Source organism: Myripristis murdjan, chromosome 14 (assembly GCF_902150065.1).
Source record: "Myripristis murdjan chromosome 14, fMyrMur1.1, whole genome shotgun sequence".
NCBI classification, from domain to species: domain Eukaryota; kingdom Metazoa; phylum Chordata; class Actinopteri; order Holocentriformes; family Holocentridae; genus Myripristis; species Myripristis murdjan.
Window position 1 is genome coordinate 13,395,492 of NC_043993.1, and position 16,033 is coordinate 13,411,524.

General features: G+C 40.1%; 1 protein-coding gene across 3 annotated transcripts in view; it reads left to right on the top strand.

The window, feature by feature from the left end:
- Positions 1–16,033, top strand: part of fryb (furry homolog b (Drosophila)) — a 65,472-nt gene that overhangs the window by 12,904 nt on the left and 36,535 nt on the right. For all 3 annotated transcript variants that reach the window (XM_030068223.1, XM_030068224.1, XM_030068225.1), the window contains exons 2-14: positions 1,922–2,115; positions 4,488–4,541; positions 4,692–4,831; positions 5,199–5,289; positions 5,997–6,076; positions 6,314–6,394; positions 8,936–9,104; positions 9,484–9,576; positions 10,731–10,829; positions 13,307–13,408; positions 13,958–14,061; positions 14,652–14,760; positions 15,606–15,692. In XM_030068223.1, coding sequence (XP_029924083.1) covers positions 1,922–2,115; positions 4,488–4,541; positions 4,692–4,831; positions 5,199–5,289; positions 5,997–6,076; positions 6,314–6,394; positions 8,936–9,104; positions 9,484–9,576; positions 10,731–10,829; positions 13,307–13,408; positions 13,958–14,061; positions 14,652–14,760; positions 15,606–15,692 — 1,403 coding nt within the window. The remainder of the gene's footprint in view (positions 1–1,921; positions 2,116–4,487; positions 4,542–4,691; positions 4,832–5,198; positions 5,290–5,996; positions 6,077–6,313; positions 6,395–8,935; positions 9,105–9,483; positions 9,577–10,730; positions 10,830–13,306; positions 13,409–13,957; positions 14,062–14,651; positions 14,761–15,605; positions 15,693–16,033) is intronic.

Here is a 16,033-nt window from a genome sequence, read left to right on the forward strand (position 1 = left end):
CCAAGTCTCGGATGGTTCTCTGTAGCAACCTATCATTTACTGAACAATGAATCTACAAGCTTTTAGCTTTGGTTGAGCCTGCCTAGTACCTAGTACATTACTGGGATACCCGCAGTTACTGTCATGGTGGAGTAGTTGGACAACAGCCACAAACTTCTTCTGTGCAACTAATTTTCAATGAGGGATTTATTAATTTGTGAATCATGGGAAATGTAGTGTTCGCCTGGTAGACTACTCAGCGGCCCCATCCCTCCTCATCCTGTTACCATTTCCCAGTGTCCCATTCCTTACCCTTCACTGTCACCCATTTGTGGCCATTTTACCTTCCTCCACCTGTGGCACCTACCTGTATCCCTGTCTCTCTGTCTGCGTGTCTACACCATGGAGGTGCCAACTAAATGGAGCAGGGCCAGTGTCATCAGCTTCATCAAGGGTCTTGGTAAGCGTGAGGTGTGCGCGGGCGTGTGTGTGTTTACATGTGTACATGTTGCACCGCACAAGTGCTCAGGTTTCCCACAAACTGGTCTGTGTGTATGTGACCTGCTATTTGTCTGCCAGGGGTCCAGTCCTGTCCTGGATTGAGCGTTTACATCTAACCTGTCCAGTGAAAGTGTCAGGGTTGGGTCACAGGGTCAGGAAAGGTCAGTTGACTCTTACACAAGGAGAGTTGTTGACACTGACACAATTAGCCGGGTCTGAGGAATGTATCCGTGTGTTTTTGTGTTTTACTCATATTTATTTGAGAAAAGATGAGTGGTCTGAGTTTTTTTCACATTCTCACAGACACAGTCTTACCTGGGAGCTGACCAGTACATCCATAGTCATCTACTGAGCAGCTCCACTTGAGCAGCTCAGGGTTAAAGAGCATTGCTAAAGAGCATTTTGACATCAACAGTTGATGTATTTTATGTTCTCCATGTAATTCTTCCAAACATGCCCGGTGATTTGAACTAACAAATTTGGTTTGGTTATAAGCCTCCTTCTTCCACTTCTAGGCCAGGGGGTTTTATGTTCCAGACCTCCAAGTGGACTAGGATTTGAAGTGATTTTGCCCAAGGAATCCTGGTTTAAAGAAAGGATATATGTACTTATATATCCTTAGGTTAGGTAGGCTAAATAGGTTCAGAGTGGTGAGTTCCAATTGTAATGTAAAATATAGTAAAGTTAAACTATTCCTCATTTGATTGAAGGCCCTCCTGAAAGTCCCCCAAGGACACCTGGATGTCCCTGGACCCCACTTTGAAAACCACTGTCCTAGACCTCTGCCACAATCAGTGCTTGTTTGTGTGTGTGTTTGGGTTTACTAAGACTATTTAAACGGTTGTCTTTTGATTACGTGTTAGCAAGATTGCAGCAAGTGAAAGTTTTCTCAGAGGTATTGCCTAAGCTTTCATAGTACGTAGTCACTGAGACTGGAAATATGCAGTTTCTTAGAGTGATGAGGTTGTGCTATTTTAAGGGCATGTAATGTCACAATATTCTTAGAGGCACATGACAGGAGTGGGGCCACCCCCTTTTCTGTCTCTTTGCCTGTCTGTCCGTCTGTTGTCTGTCTGTCTGCCCTTGCAGACACCAATGCCTCCTTGTCTGTTTACCTCCCTGTATGTCTGTCATTTCATTATATGAGAACTCATATAACCCAGTATCCCTAATGTCTTCCTAATGATGTCATCAGCAGGGATAAATGAAAACATCAGCTGTCCAGTCAGTGTGGATGTGTGTGTCTGTGTGTTGCATATATGTGTGCCTTTAAATTAAGTGTAATGCGCAATTTTCGCCATCATGCTGGACGCATATTGAATATAATGTACTCAACAGTGCCTGAGAAATAAAGATTTATCTGTTTTGACAATACAAACAGAAGCATCCATATATTCAGTCGATAAGCACAAATCAACTGACTTTTTCTGTCCTTCTCCAGCCTCTCCAGTGGGACTGAAGCCACCCCTCCCTCCAGTCAGCGGAACCTTGGGCGAGAGGAAGGATCCTGTCGTCATGGCGCCCGTCAACGTGGACCCTGAGAGCAAGCCGGGTGAATTCGTCCTCAAAAGCCTATTCGCCAACTTCACCCTTCTTTCCGAACGGAAGATACGAATTATCATGGCAGAACCACTGGTAAGTGACTTTGCATGGATACCTCTTTGTTGTGCATTTTTTCATGTCTCTCTCTTCTGTTACATTTACATTTACATGTTAGACCTTTTACGAATGCTCTCATCCAGAATGATTTACACTGAAAGAAGGGATGGATTTATTCTTCTAATACAGAGGAAGTGAAGCCTCTGTGCTTAGTAGTTTATTTATAATATATCTTCAACTTCCTGGCTTATTTATAATGCAACCCAATTTAGAATAGGCCTACAAAATTTCTAAGCCCTATTTTACATATTAACATGCCTGAGGTTGCATTTAGGGAATTAGCTTCCTCTTTTAATTGTGATTTCATGATGAGTCACAACTTCTTGTTGCTCATTTGTTCAAAACTTACACAGTAATATCTTTGAGGTTTGTGGGTTTTGCAGGTGTTTTGCTGTCACACGGTTTTTCCCCTTGATGAGGTTCCATGCACTCAAGTCAAGAAGTTGATATTTGAGCAGCTTTTAATGGCTGTTTTTGCAGCACTACTCCATGGTATCTAGCTGCCATTGCAGTAGAACAAACATTTTTGTTTAAATATTTTGATAGCTCCAATTTCTTGGACCAATTTCCTGCTCCCTAAGGAGGGAAGAGTATAGTTTATGCACCAATACACATATGGCTGTTTAATGTGATTCAAAGCAGTGGTTCAGCACTTTATTGTCTTGGCTTTACATATTGCCATTTATACTGCAAATGGGAGTTATCAGATAAGTATACATTTCTTATATCACTTTTATTTCTGCCCCATTCATAAAGTGTGCAAAAAGCTGCTTTCTTGGGCTCAGAGACTGAATTCGGGTGTGTTGAGTTTTCCAAATGAATCCACTATTCAGAGCACAATCCACAATGCAGAATGTTGTTACTTGTTAGAGGCACAGTGTTGCATTCACTCAGGCAAGCACTCAGGGCTCATCTCCTGGTATGCTTTATGAGTGGAATATAAATAAGCTGATCTCAAGCTTTTAGTCTGGTCCAATGAATGGTTCATATGGCACTGGGTGAACTTAGAGATACTCCATATAAACTTTTAAAGTTACATTTCTTTTTAGGCACTTAGTGGGTGCTCATATTCTGAAGCATAGGCTTAAAATCTTTAATAAAACTGGACTTTAAAAAAAATGTTTTTTCATTTGCATACACAAGACCAGGGCAACATGTAAGACACAGGTGAACAGTGAAGATGGGTTTCCACAAAGGGTCCTGTTCAGGGGCAAACAACAGACCCCATTTACATGAACCAAACGCTGATCTAGTGTGATATACTGCCAGATATGGAGCTCTATATGCAATTAAACTTGTACCATTTACATTTGCAAGGGTTAGGGTTAGGGTTTTTTTTTAGTTGAGAGAGAGAGAGAGAAATGACATACGAGGTTTAACAAAAAAAAAAAAAAGAAAACTAAACCCAGAGGATGGTGAAACGAACACACATTCACATTGTGGCCTGTAATAGTTCTCTAGTATTCCCCTAACCAGTCCTGATGGACAGCTAGGTACTTTGCCATGGTAGCCTTTGCCATCAGTGTGTGAATGTATGTGTGTGAATGGGTGAATGTGAGGCAAACATTGTGAAGTACTTTGAGTGGTCAGTGGACTAGAAAAGCGCCATAGAAATGCAGTCCATTTACCATTTACCATTTAGTTACTGCAACGCACACATTCACACTGTTGCACACTGCTTGCCATGTCTGTAGGGGAGCTCATATAAAGGGGAGCTAAGCTCTTCCTGGCTCCCTTGTAATTCCCACCCTCAAGGTAGTGTTTTTATTCAATAAACAGCTGCTTTATAGCTGACCTGCACTTCAGTTTACATTTGGCCCATCAGCTGACAGTTCAGCTGCACTGGGCAGAATCAGGCAGGAGATTTTTTTCTATCGAAAAAGTGGCGGTCTGCCCAGTGTCAGGGTGTTGGTGTTGGGCTGGACCAGAGCTTAAGAGAGGGGGACATCGGAGGATGTTAGGTTAGAAGGTGGTCCTTCAATTTATCCTGGGACACGTGTTGGTTTACACTTCTGATGCGATGTGGACAAAAGCGTCCCAGGCCACCTCTGAATGTGGCCTGAGTGATCGGATCTCAAGACGCACTGAGGACACATTGGTGCTTTTAACACTTGTAGTTAGAGGTGTCAGCTTGAGAAGAAGAATTATTTTGGTATATTAGCAGATTCCCTTTAAAAACAACAATGTAGAGAGTTGAGCCAAGAATAAAGTTTAAAACGATGTTAAGGACCGTTTGTGCCAGTTTCAGTGTATGCCAGTGTTTTACAGAGAAATGTCTACCTGATCCCAAGTGTGCTGTTGTGCAAAAGATATGACTGTTTTCTCTTATGTCTTTTCTCTTGTCACAGGAGAAACCTTTAAACAAATCCCTACAGAGAGGGGAAGACCTACAGTTTGATCAGGTATGTGTTCTTGACATGAACACATCATCCCTTTTACCTCTCAGCTAAATCCCACTGTACACAGTTCATATGAGACTCTTTCTTTTTGCAAGGGGCAAAACCCCTCTCTCTCTCTCTGTCTCTCACCTGTTTTTCCTCTCTCTTGTGCAGTTGATCAGCACCATGAGTTCTCTGGCTGAATACTGTCTGCCGTCAATCCTGAGGACTCTGTTTGACTGGTACAAGAGGCAGAACGGCCTGGAGGATGAGTCTCACGAATACCGACCTAGGGCCAACACCAAGTCCAAGAAGTGAGTGAACATGAGCAGCACCTGCATTTAATTGTAGAGCTCCTATCTGTGCATGAGAAGTCAGAGTAGATCTGTCAAATGAATTTAGCTCAGCTCAGTCCAAGACTTTGGTTTGCAAAGAGGATTTACAATAACACACACAATCAAGACACAAAGTGATAACAGCAAAACAAGCACAACAAAAAATATAAATCATCACGACATGTATCAGATGAACAGGCCTTCCTCAACTCATGCCTCTCAAAGATTTTGTTTAGGTGTGCCTGGATTATACCAGTTTCCTAGCTCTTACTCAATAATGTGTCCCCCTACCCCCCTCTGTCTGCCTGTCTGCCTGTCTGTCTGTCTGTTGTCTGTCTTATCTCAGTGATGAGCAACAAAAGGACTACTTATTGGAGCGGAGAGATCTGGCTATAGACTTCATCTTTTCCCTTGTTCTCATAGAAGTTCTAAAGCAGGTAAAACCTAAATACAAACTGTGATCATCCTGCTTTGTGTTTTTTTGTCACCAAATCATGTATGTCTCATTATATTATTTGTATGGATTTCACTTTGGGTTAGAATTCACATAATATCCTGTCTTCAAGCATTATTTTAGTTACTGGAATAAGGGCCCTTGGTCATTAGTATCTACAAATACATTTCTGTATTTATCTTAATCTTGTTGGAGCGCTGGATGGGTCTGGTTTGACGCATCAGACAACAGCGTGTACTGAGAGGTGTAGACAACCACAGTGAAGTATTTGAAAATCAATTCAGCATACTCTTCTGGGATTAACAGCTTACTTGACATCAGCTGAATTGTCCTAAATGGAGTAAACCCCACCCCACCCATCTGGTACCGTAATCAAATTTAAAAAATACCAAGAGTTATTTGCATACTGTATGCTCTGTGACACACTTATGGATCCAGGAAACACAGTCGCATCCCAAGCTCCTAAAGCTCTAAACCAAGCAGGAAGAAATGGCTTATTGGGCTGAACATATTGTGTGGACTGAATGCTTGGGTGGATTGAAAATTTCCACCAAGTGACATCTACACACACACACACACACACACACACACACACACACACACACACACACACGTGCTATATATACTGTGTGTGCTATATACTGTATATGTTATATGTAACAACCATGATAACTTTTTCTCTCAACCCAGATCCCCCTCCATCCTCTCTTGGATGGACTGATCCAGGAAGTTATAAACTTGGCTTTCAAGCACTTCAAATATAAGGAAGGGTAAGGAGGAAATTAAAAAAATAAATAAATAAATAGCGCTTGAATGAAATGAAGCATTTCAGTGTAACTTTGTGTGCTGCGCTTTCTTGTCCATGGTTACATATCCACATGCATTCACGCACATGTCTGTGATCATGTCTGTGATCAGCTGTATAACATACATATACGGATTTGCTAATTGTGGACTCAGCTGTGTTCCTTACTATTCATGTGTAATGTTTTGTCTTTACCTCACAGGTATTTGGGACCCAACACAGGGAATATGCACATTGTGGCTGACCTCTATGCTGAAGTAGTAGGGGTTGTAGCTCAGTCCAGGTAGGCTGCACCTCACTGTATCAGTTTATATATGTGTATTTGTTTTTGTGTGCTAATTAAAATATGCACAGGCCATAGAAGATACCATGTATAATTTTACACTGGGTTTTTGTGAGAAAATCAAATTTGTGTTTTGAAAAATTGTTTTTGTGTATTAATCTCCAAAATGTCACAAAGTACCAATCTGTGAGAAAACAAATCTGACATTCATCATTCAATATCACAAAACTGTTGAGGATGCAGTCTGTAAAGGTCATTTTGAAAATAACATAATACCTTTCAATTTTTTGTAGCCCATCATTCTGTACACATATCACTTTATGATGATGATGATTTATTGTGGAACAAAATGCTTCATTTCCTCTTTTTCTGTGCAAGCAAAGTTCCAGTTCTTGTTGTAGCAGCACGCTTATTTGTGAGGATAGAAAATTCAGTGTGCAGCACAGTAGCTACCTGTCCTCTTGACCTCATTTGCAGTAGAAAGAACAAATGTTGTTTATCCCTTTATCTTCAGTACAAGGAAGGAAGGGCACAGAACTAATGAATGCACTTCCTTTGTGCTAGTATTTGGGTTTTGTGTGTTTGTGTGTGTGGGTGGGTGTTTATGTGTGTTGGTAAATATACTGTATGTGTGCATAATCCAGCATGCGAGATGGCAAATGAGGACAATGACGCTACAGATGATAGTCTTTCATCTGTGTAATGCTGCATGTGATGAGAAATGAGCACTGCTCCTGGTTTCCTGGAGGTTATTACTGTGATGGAGGAGGTGTGGGTTCACAGAGCATAGAGCAGCACTGCAGTCATGCAAACACACGCGCACACATGCGCGCGCGCACACACACACACACACACACACACACACACACACACACAAACACACACACACACTAGCTGAGCAAATACAGTCTCTTAACACAGCTATAAATCTCATGATGGGTCAATGTGGATACATTAAGATAGGAAATCTAATAGATGAGTGCCTTGTGAGTGAAAGATGGCTTTCTTTCATTTAAGCGATTAAGATCCTTAGTTGATTTCTTACCTTTGTTTAGGATTCTGGCTCTTGGTTAATGAAGTGCCCTTTTCAGTGTATTTATTTCCACACATGCACACACACACACACACACACACACACACAGGAGCATAAACATTCCGAGCACAAATTCTTGGCATTATCTGTGTGTATTTGCAGCTGGGTGTGTGGTGTTTATCTGTATCTTATTTAAACAAACACTCTGCACTACACAGAGGGTTGGTCACTGTCCCGCTTACTTAACTGTTGTGGCAACCCCCGTCAAGCATGCAAAAGCACACAGAAATGCACGCACACAAGCACAAGTGCACACATGTACACACTCCCTCCACATCACCCTTCCAGATGCCATTCTAAATATAGAGATGGTGAGCACTGTCCGTAAACCCTATCTGGTCAGCGGGCACACACACACATACAGTATATATGCACACACTGCTGTGCATATATACGCACAAACACACACATAGAGGAGTTTTGTCTGTGTGTGTTTGCGTGTGTGTGTGTGTGTGTGTGTGCTTATGTCTGTGTGTGTGTATTTCAAGATTGTATATCATAATCTAGTGAGAGTTAGGATCTATATGAGCTGTCTACACATTACACCCTTTTAATAAATAGGAACTCAGCGCCGACAAATGAACTGCAGTACTCATAAATAAATTCCCGCTGTCTTATTAATTCTCATAACAATACTCCTAGGGAGTGCAACAGTTCATTCATTCCATTGATGCACTGATTTTAATTTTGCAGATTCAATCTGTTAAACCAGTCTGCTAAAAGGAACAAATAGAATGGATTGCTCTGACTTTGGCCTGCGTTGACATGAAATGCTCTGAATCGATCCAGTCACCACTCAAAAAAAAAAAAAAAAAACCCTAACATTGTGGCGACCTAACGGAATACTATAATTTGCAACTTGTTGTAAATAAAGCTGTTTATAGTGTAAATAGTTTAAAGTAATCCTTTTGTCTATGAAGAAAGGAAGAGTAGGAGAAGGCTACAGCGTGTCAACATTTCATTTAAAAAAGGTTCATTTCATGACCCAAGAAGGTGCTCATTGGACTTACGGGGAGATATTTCCAAGAGAAAGTTCAAAAATTCCTTCATCAGGAAAAGATGAAGGCCATGCTCTGGCCGAAACATGTTGAAGCTTCTTTTTTTAATCATGTAAGCCACCTTTAATAAAGGCTTTTTAATGAACAAGAAGAGCTGCCTTGGAATTTTTGAACTTTCTCTAATCCTTTTGTCTGTTTTTTTCATGTTTCAAAAGAAAAAAGGAGGTCTTATTGCATGTGTGTATTAATGGGTATAAAGTTTGAGCTAAAAATACAATTGAGTCAATCATTGACTAGCTAGTGAACTGTGAATCAACTTGAATCAATGTTAAGCCACAGATTCACAACTCCACTACTGTCAGCTAAAGTCCACTTACATAAATAAAACAACAACATATAACTCAGGAGAACTGAACACTTGATTGAATCTATTTATCATTTACTTATCAGGTTCCCAGCCGTGAGGAAGAAGTTTATCTCTGAGCTGAAGGAACTGAGGCAGAAGGAGCAGACCCCCTACGTCATCCAGTCCACCATCAGCCTCATCATGGGAGTCAAGTTCTTCCGCATTAAAATGTACCCAGTGGAGGACTTTGAAGCCTCCTTTCAGTTCATGCAGGTATAGTTTGCTGAAATGACTTGATAATTTACCTTCATGGCCTTTTAACCCCTGTAAACTGAAAATGGGCTATAGTATGGGAACCTCACACAGTATTTTTTCACCCTCCCTCACAGTCAGACAGATACACACATACAAACATGGAAGCTGCTCAGTATGTTTTACTATTGGCCAAAGAGATGCTCCACTGGAGGAAAATAGTGTTTTGTCACTGGCAATAGAGCAGCCGTTGATGGGATTTGAACCGCTGACCTACTGCACCATTCACAGGCTTGCTTCAAGTCTGCTTAATAACTATATGGATTGTGCTTATGTGCTATGAAAATGATAACGCATATGCACTCTCTTGTTCTACCTGTCTTTCTCTCCATCTGTACAGGAATGTGCGCAGTATTTCTTGGAAGTGAAGGATAAAGACATTAAGCACTCATTAGCCGGACTCTTTGTGGAGATACTTGTTCCTGTGGCTGCTGTAAGTGTCTCTGTTCACTCTGCGCTTTGTAATGAGTTGGCAACCTGTGCACTACTGCTGTTTCATATTCTTCATGGACCATAAAGTCAGTTAAAAGTCAGTGTCTGTCTTCAAAGTAATATGTCTGCCTCTCTCTGTATCGTTCTGTGTGGGTGTCTGGTTTCTTCATGTTCCATCTGTCTGTCTCCCTTAATCTTAAGAAAGAGTTCTCTCTCTGCATAAAAAAGTGGAATAATCGTCAGTAAGTGAAACTGCGTATTGCTGTGGACGTTCAGGTTAATGACACAGGAACTTGTAAGCAGCACAGAAAAAGGCTTTCACAGTTTCTGATGTGTAACTTTAGTGTTACTTGAGCTGATATTCATGTTTAAAAGGTTTCTTAGCAATACATATAATTTATTTTAAATTTATTCATTTTTTAACGTAATTCTTCATTTTTCGTTTCATCAGGCGTTTGTTCTTTAAATCCAGAGTGGATACATTGATGTTCAAGGGCAGAGCCTTAATTTCTGAGCTTTGGCATAGGTTTTCATAGTTTGAGGTACAACTTTTTGAAGGAGTAGGGATTTTTACCTCCTTGTCTGTAGTAAACCACGCAACCACAATACAAGCTTCTTCAGAGATGTTGTTGAGATGTTGAGAAAGCAGTATTGAGAAAGTAACTAGACTGTGTTGATTCAGCTGGAAACAGTATGTTAAATACCATCTGTGGTAATTCTGCTACATAGTTAATAACATTAAAAATGTATTGAGACATCTCAGTGTCTGGCATTTAGATCGTAATCGTGTCAGAAGTATGAATGTACTCTCTCTGTCTGTAGGTGTGACAAGGTAATCTTTATTAACACTTGAGAAAAAAAATCTTGTATGTCAGGGTAATAAAAGTAAGACACAGAGATACTATGCAGGAATTTTATAAATGTTTGAAAAGAATGATTTTTATGTACACTGCTGATACAGTTATATGTGTTGTGTAATTATAGACCCATTATAGGCCCATTTTTATTTTAAACTGTGATAATTATGAGTAATAAGTCCTCAGATGCAAAATGGCGCATATTTAATTATGTATTTATACAGTATATGGATTTTTTTTTTTAAATTGCTTCGGAAACCATTATCTAACACCTTCTCTGTCTCCCTTCCTCCCCCAGACTGTGAAGAATGAGGTGAATGTGCCATGCCTACGAAACTTTGTGGAGAGTTTATATGATACCACCCTGGACTTGTCCTCCCGCAAGAAACACTCTCTGGTCAGTCTCTCCCCTTCTTCTGTTTCTCCACTGCTCATCTCTTTTCATTTCCTCTCCATTACTAGCGGTTGGTGAAAGCACTTACTGTAATTCTCCAACATGTGGGCTTTTATCTCTCCATGGGAAGAAGACAGGAGTGCTGTAAACTTTGCAGTGTTCTGGCTAGGTTTTGAAACAGTGCCAGATGGGCAATATTTGCCCCTCAGCAGGGATGGGAATTAGGAAATTGGCAATGTCAGTGTGAGTACGATAGTGGGCTCAATGCAATGAAATTTTACAGTTTAATCTCTAAGCTGTTAAAGTGACAGTTAACCCTGAAACCACATTTGACCCATAAAACATCTTGATCCTAAGACTGTAGGTCATGCAAATAGGTTTTAACCATCAAGGTCCATGTAAAAAGCATCGGATCCACAGAGTAGGAATGTTAGGAATTTACCGTAAGTGTTTTTGGCTGAACAGGCAGCTTGTGCTTTCTGATACTTTCTGTCTCAGAACATTATGCCATTCATTGGTAGGTCTTCAGTGAGGAAGAGGAAAGATATGGATTGAAATGTGTAGTTGAGTGTTTACGATTCTGCAACATTAAAACCCACAAGTATGACCAGAATCTTACAAACTAGAAACAAGATTTTCTTCCCACACTTTTTAAAAATGTTATTGTAAACGTGGTGAGGTTACACAGCCATAGGGTTACCATGCACTTTAAGATTTGATCACAAGATTTCCCATTTCCATTGCTGAAAAATCAGTTCTCTCAGGGTAATGACCAACCCAGCAGCTTTACAAGAAACATCTCAGTAAGAGGTAAAAAACTGAGACAGAGCTAACATTTTCTTCTTTCAACACTATTTCTCCATTGCAGAGACCATTTTAAAATGAACAAGAACTTTATTTATATAGCACGTTTCATACTAAGTTGTAACTCAATTTGCTTTGCCCAAAACAAATGAAAAAAACAGCAAACCCTTAAGTAAACAATTTAAAAACAACAACAAAAACAAACATCTTAACAAGAATTTGAGAGCCAGTTTGAGACTTAAGCTAAACTGAAAAGATGGGTTTTGAGGTTCCTCTGGTGGTCAGGGTTCCTGCTTCAACAAAAGGGTTGCTGTGTTTGTTCCCATGGTGCAAAAGGTGTGTCAGATTATTCCTGGTTGCCACTGATGTGCTATGTGAGATATGAGCTGTGGGTTCCCCCGCTGTGACTGTTGCCTGTGTCCTCAGGGCACCAGACATGTCATGCAGCCAGCCTGCATGCTTCCTCCTGGGATTCTTTAAATACTCCCTCGTCACCCATGCATCCAAGACCGAAGACACAAAACACCCTTGACACACCTCACTTCACACAGATGGTTTTTTTTATATTTTCCAAACAACTAGCGCACAGGCACACACGCAGACAGACAATAAGCTGTCATGTCATAGTTGATGGGACAGCATGGAATGGAATGATAGAAATGTGCCGCAAGTTTCTAATTGTTATTCTTCTACATTCTGACACTCCTGTTCATGTAAGTTTGTGCAGCACTGATGGACATGACAGGATGCGACATGACACGGAGAAGGAGAGAGAGAGAGAGACAGAAAACAAATACCCTCAGTGATAAGCAGTGACAGACATCTGATGCATTCCTTCAACCTAGCATTTCAAAAATTATTAATGACAAGGGTGTATCTGTTCTCAGACAGACCATTAGCAAAGTTTTCTTGTTAAAGAATGATCTGCATGAAGTGTGTGACCGGCCCATACAGCAACTTAAAGGGTTGTCTGCTGTAAAGGTATGAATAGCCTGATGAACAGTGTCAACCCAAAGTTCAAGATTCTCAACTTCAGACTGCAGAATGATTTAACATATTTGTCCCTCTTATATCTTCATGAAGATACAACCAATCCTAAAAACTTTAGGATTGGTTGTATCTTATTTATCTATATTTATATTTTCAATTCACTGTCCTCACTTTAAATCCAGAAATGCACGAAATACTAGACCCATCTCTCTCTCTCTCTCTCTCTCTCTCTCTCTCTCTCTCTCTCTCTCTCTCTCTCTCTCCTGCCATAAAAAATGTAGACTGTTCAGGTAAATTAAGGTGAAAGTTGTGAAAGCTGATTTCACTGTTTAAATTTTGACAAGATGCAGATGATTGAGAAGAGACAGGTTTAAAATTTATTTTAAATTTATTTATAAGTGCTGAAGCATCTAAGATATAGTTGAGTGAAAGGTAGAATACAGTATTTTGGAACAGCAGTGTCAACATATTACAAGCAGTGGACTCAAAAAAAGTAACACTGGCAAATTAATGTGCTTTAGGAAGCTGCTGAGGAGCCAGTCTGGATCTTCATATTTTAGAGACTGAATAATGTACTTTAATGATTGTAATCATTTTTTGTACCAAGTTTGAATGTACTTAAGCCAAGCACATTGTGTTCCCTTGGTTGTGTCTAATGCTTGTCTCCCATCTTCCCTCTCCACCAGGCTCTGTATCCTCTGGTGACCTGCCTGCTGTGTGTCAGTCAGAAGCAGCTCTTCCTCGGCCGCTGGCACGTCTTCCTCAACAACTGCCTCTCCAACCTCAAGGTCAGCCTCTCTGCCTATATGTAGTGCAAGTAGTCTAGACTGTCATGACCAGCCAGTAAACCAGTGACTAGTATCTAGCCTGTAGCACACCTACTAGTAATCAATTAGTAACCAGTTGACAGGAGTCTACTAACCTTTCTGTACGTTAGTGTGTGTGTATATATAACCAAAGCTCATGTGCCATGATCATGCTGTCCCTGCAATAAATTCTATGCCCGAGGGAAACACCTCAGGTAGAGAATGCAGTGCTATTAATTGGCTGGGACTCAAAATGATTTACACTAAAGTTTTTTTCCTGGTGATTTCATAATGCTTCTTGGAAAGCTAAGGCGTGCATTAGATTGGGTAAATTCTACATGTGGCTGGTTGGAACAGCATGTTTGGAATGTACAGTCGTATACTGCAGTATGTCTTTGCAAAAAGTTTTCTTTGTGGAGTGGAGAAACCTCTGAGTGATCCATGCTGCGTTGCTGGTTTAGTTGTAGATGAAACTCTGGTGCACTGAATTTCTGTGTTTTTGTATGTATGTGTGTGTGTGTGTGTGTGCAGAATAAAGACCCCAAGATGGCGCGTGTGGCTCTAGAATCTCTCTACCGCCTGCTCTGGGTCTACATGATCCGTATCAAGTGTGAGAGCAACACTGGAACACAGAGGTAACAGGAACTTTTAAATGTTATTTTAAAGGTGCTATGAGTTTTATTTTTTTAGCATAAATATGCTGTATTATTGTCCAATGAATTGTGATACTTGTTATAAATCATGCATATAAATTAGACTACAATTGATTCGGTTATTGATCTTTTTCCTATGCTGGTGTTACTGGAACCGCAAGTGTTTCTAATAATTAACATCACATCTCTAATAATCCCTGTTTCTTCAAACAGGATGTCGATATTTGCCCCCCATTAGTAAAGAGATTCACTCATTCCACCATTTCACACTGCAACAGCTTCTGACAACTTTAGCTTTGTTTATGCTTCTTGTTTTGTGCATGTTGCACTATCCTTTCCCTTCCCACAAAAATAACCTAATTGTACACAATGTCAAATTTAGTGTAAAAGCTGCCAGTTGTCTCGGCGACAATGTCATTTATTTCTAATAAACTATTATTCTATGTGGTAACGCTACACAAGATATATTTTTAATGATTTGTAGTGAAATCTGTTACTAATGTCTTATTCCCTCCCATCAACTCTTCTCTCCACTACTCTCCTCTCTCTCTTGTCTCTACTCTCTCCCTCAGTCGTCTGACGTCCATCACCTCCACGCTGTTCCCTAAGGGCAGTCGTAGTGTTGTACCCAGAGACATGCCCCTCAATATCTTCGTCAAGATCATCCAGTTCATTGCACAGGTGTTTATGAGACATGCACACACACTCACACAAATGCAAGCACAAACACAATCACATTAAGCCATAGATATAGCTGCTTTCGGCTGAGTGTAAAAAAATATTGGTGTATTCTCACTGTTTTGAAAGACATCCTTACAGAATACCCTCAAAATAAATCTTACAAGACTCAACTCTGAGAAGAATCATCAGTTATATGCATCCTTAATGCAGTCATAAAACTGGCCAAAAAAAACATTTAGTATGAAGAAATTTCACTCCTTAGACTTTATAGAATGTGATTTTAGTACACACTCCCACAGTTGCACTAATGATACAGGATTACCAAGAATTAAGGTCATCAGACATTTCTGACACTTTAATTTCACCAGAATCCATTATCTAAATTGATTACACTCCAACTAATGGCTGTATGAGAGGCAGCAATGAGATTGCACAACTCAGTATTACACTGAGACTTCCTAAAACTGTATGTACTCATGATTCATCAGGGTATGCTGGCTAACACTGTCCACCAAATTGCATATATGTCATGTTTTACTGATATTCTTCTAGCAGCTGAATGTGCTTCTCATATCTATTTTCAGCCTCTTGACCTCAGTGCCAATAAAAAAAAAAACACCTGAATTACTGTATCATAAAGAAATCATGATTTCCTTTCTATAGATTATAAAACTATCAAAACTCATAGACAACACAGTCTTGTCCCTAAAGTCTCTTATATGTCATAGCTTGACAGCCACATCTAATAAAATGTTGTACCTGTGTGCCAGTGTAAACTGACAAGAAACTGGCTGCCTCACGTTCCATGAACACTGTTAACACTAATGTTTTTGTCATGCGTTCAGGAGAGACTGGATTTTGCAATGAAGGAGATCATATTTGACCTGCTGAGTGTCGGGAAGCCTGCCAAAGCTTTCAGCCTAAATCCAGAGGTAAAGAGAGCTTACACAGACATGCAGCCACATGAGCACACTCACCCCCACCCACCCACAGATGAGCTATGTATCCTTTATTTATATTAGATGAACAAGCATTCCATAAAGAACAGCATGTTCTCGGTTGTAGATTTGAGACAAAATGCACCACGAGTTTAAACTGGCAGCCTCTCAGCTATGGTGCACATAGGGCTGGGAGGTGATAAATGATATACAAGCAGAAACAGATAACAGTATTCTGATTAGAAAAATTGTAACAAACTGTTTAAGTTAATGCAGAAGTTCACAGGAAGTACATCATAAAGATATTTTCAACAAATTTGCTCTTGTACAATTAT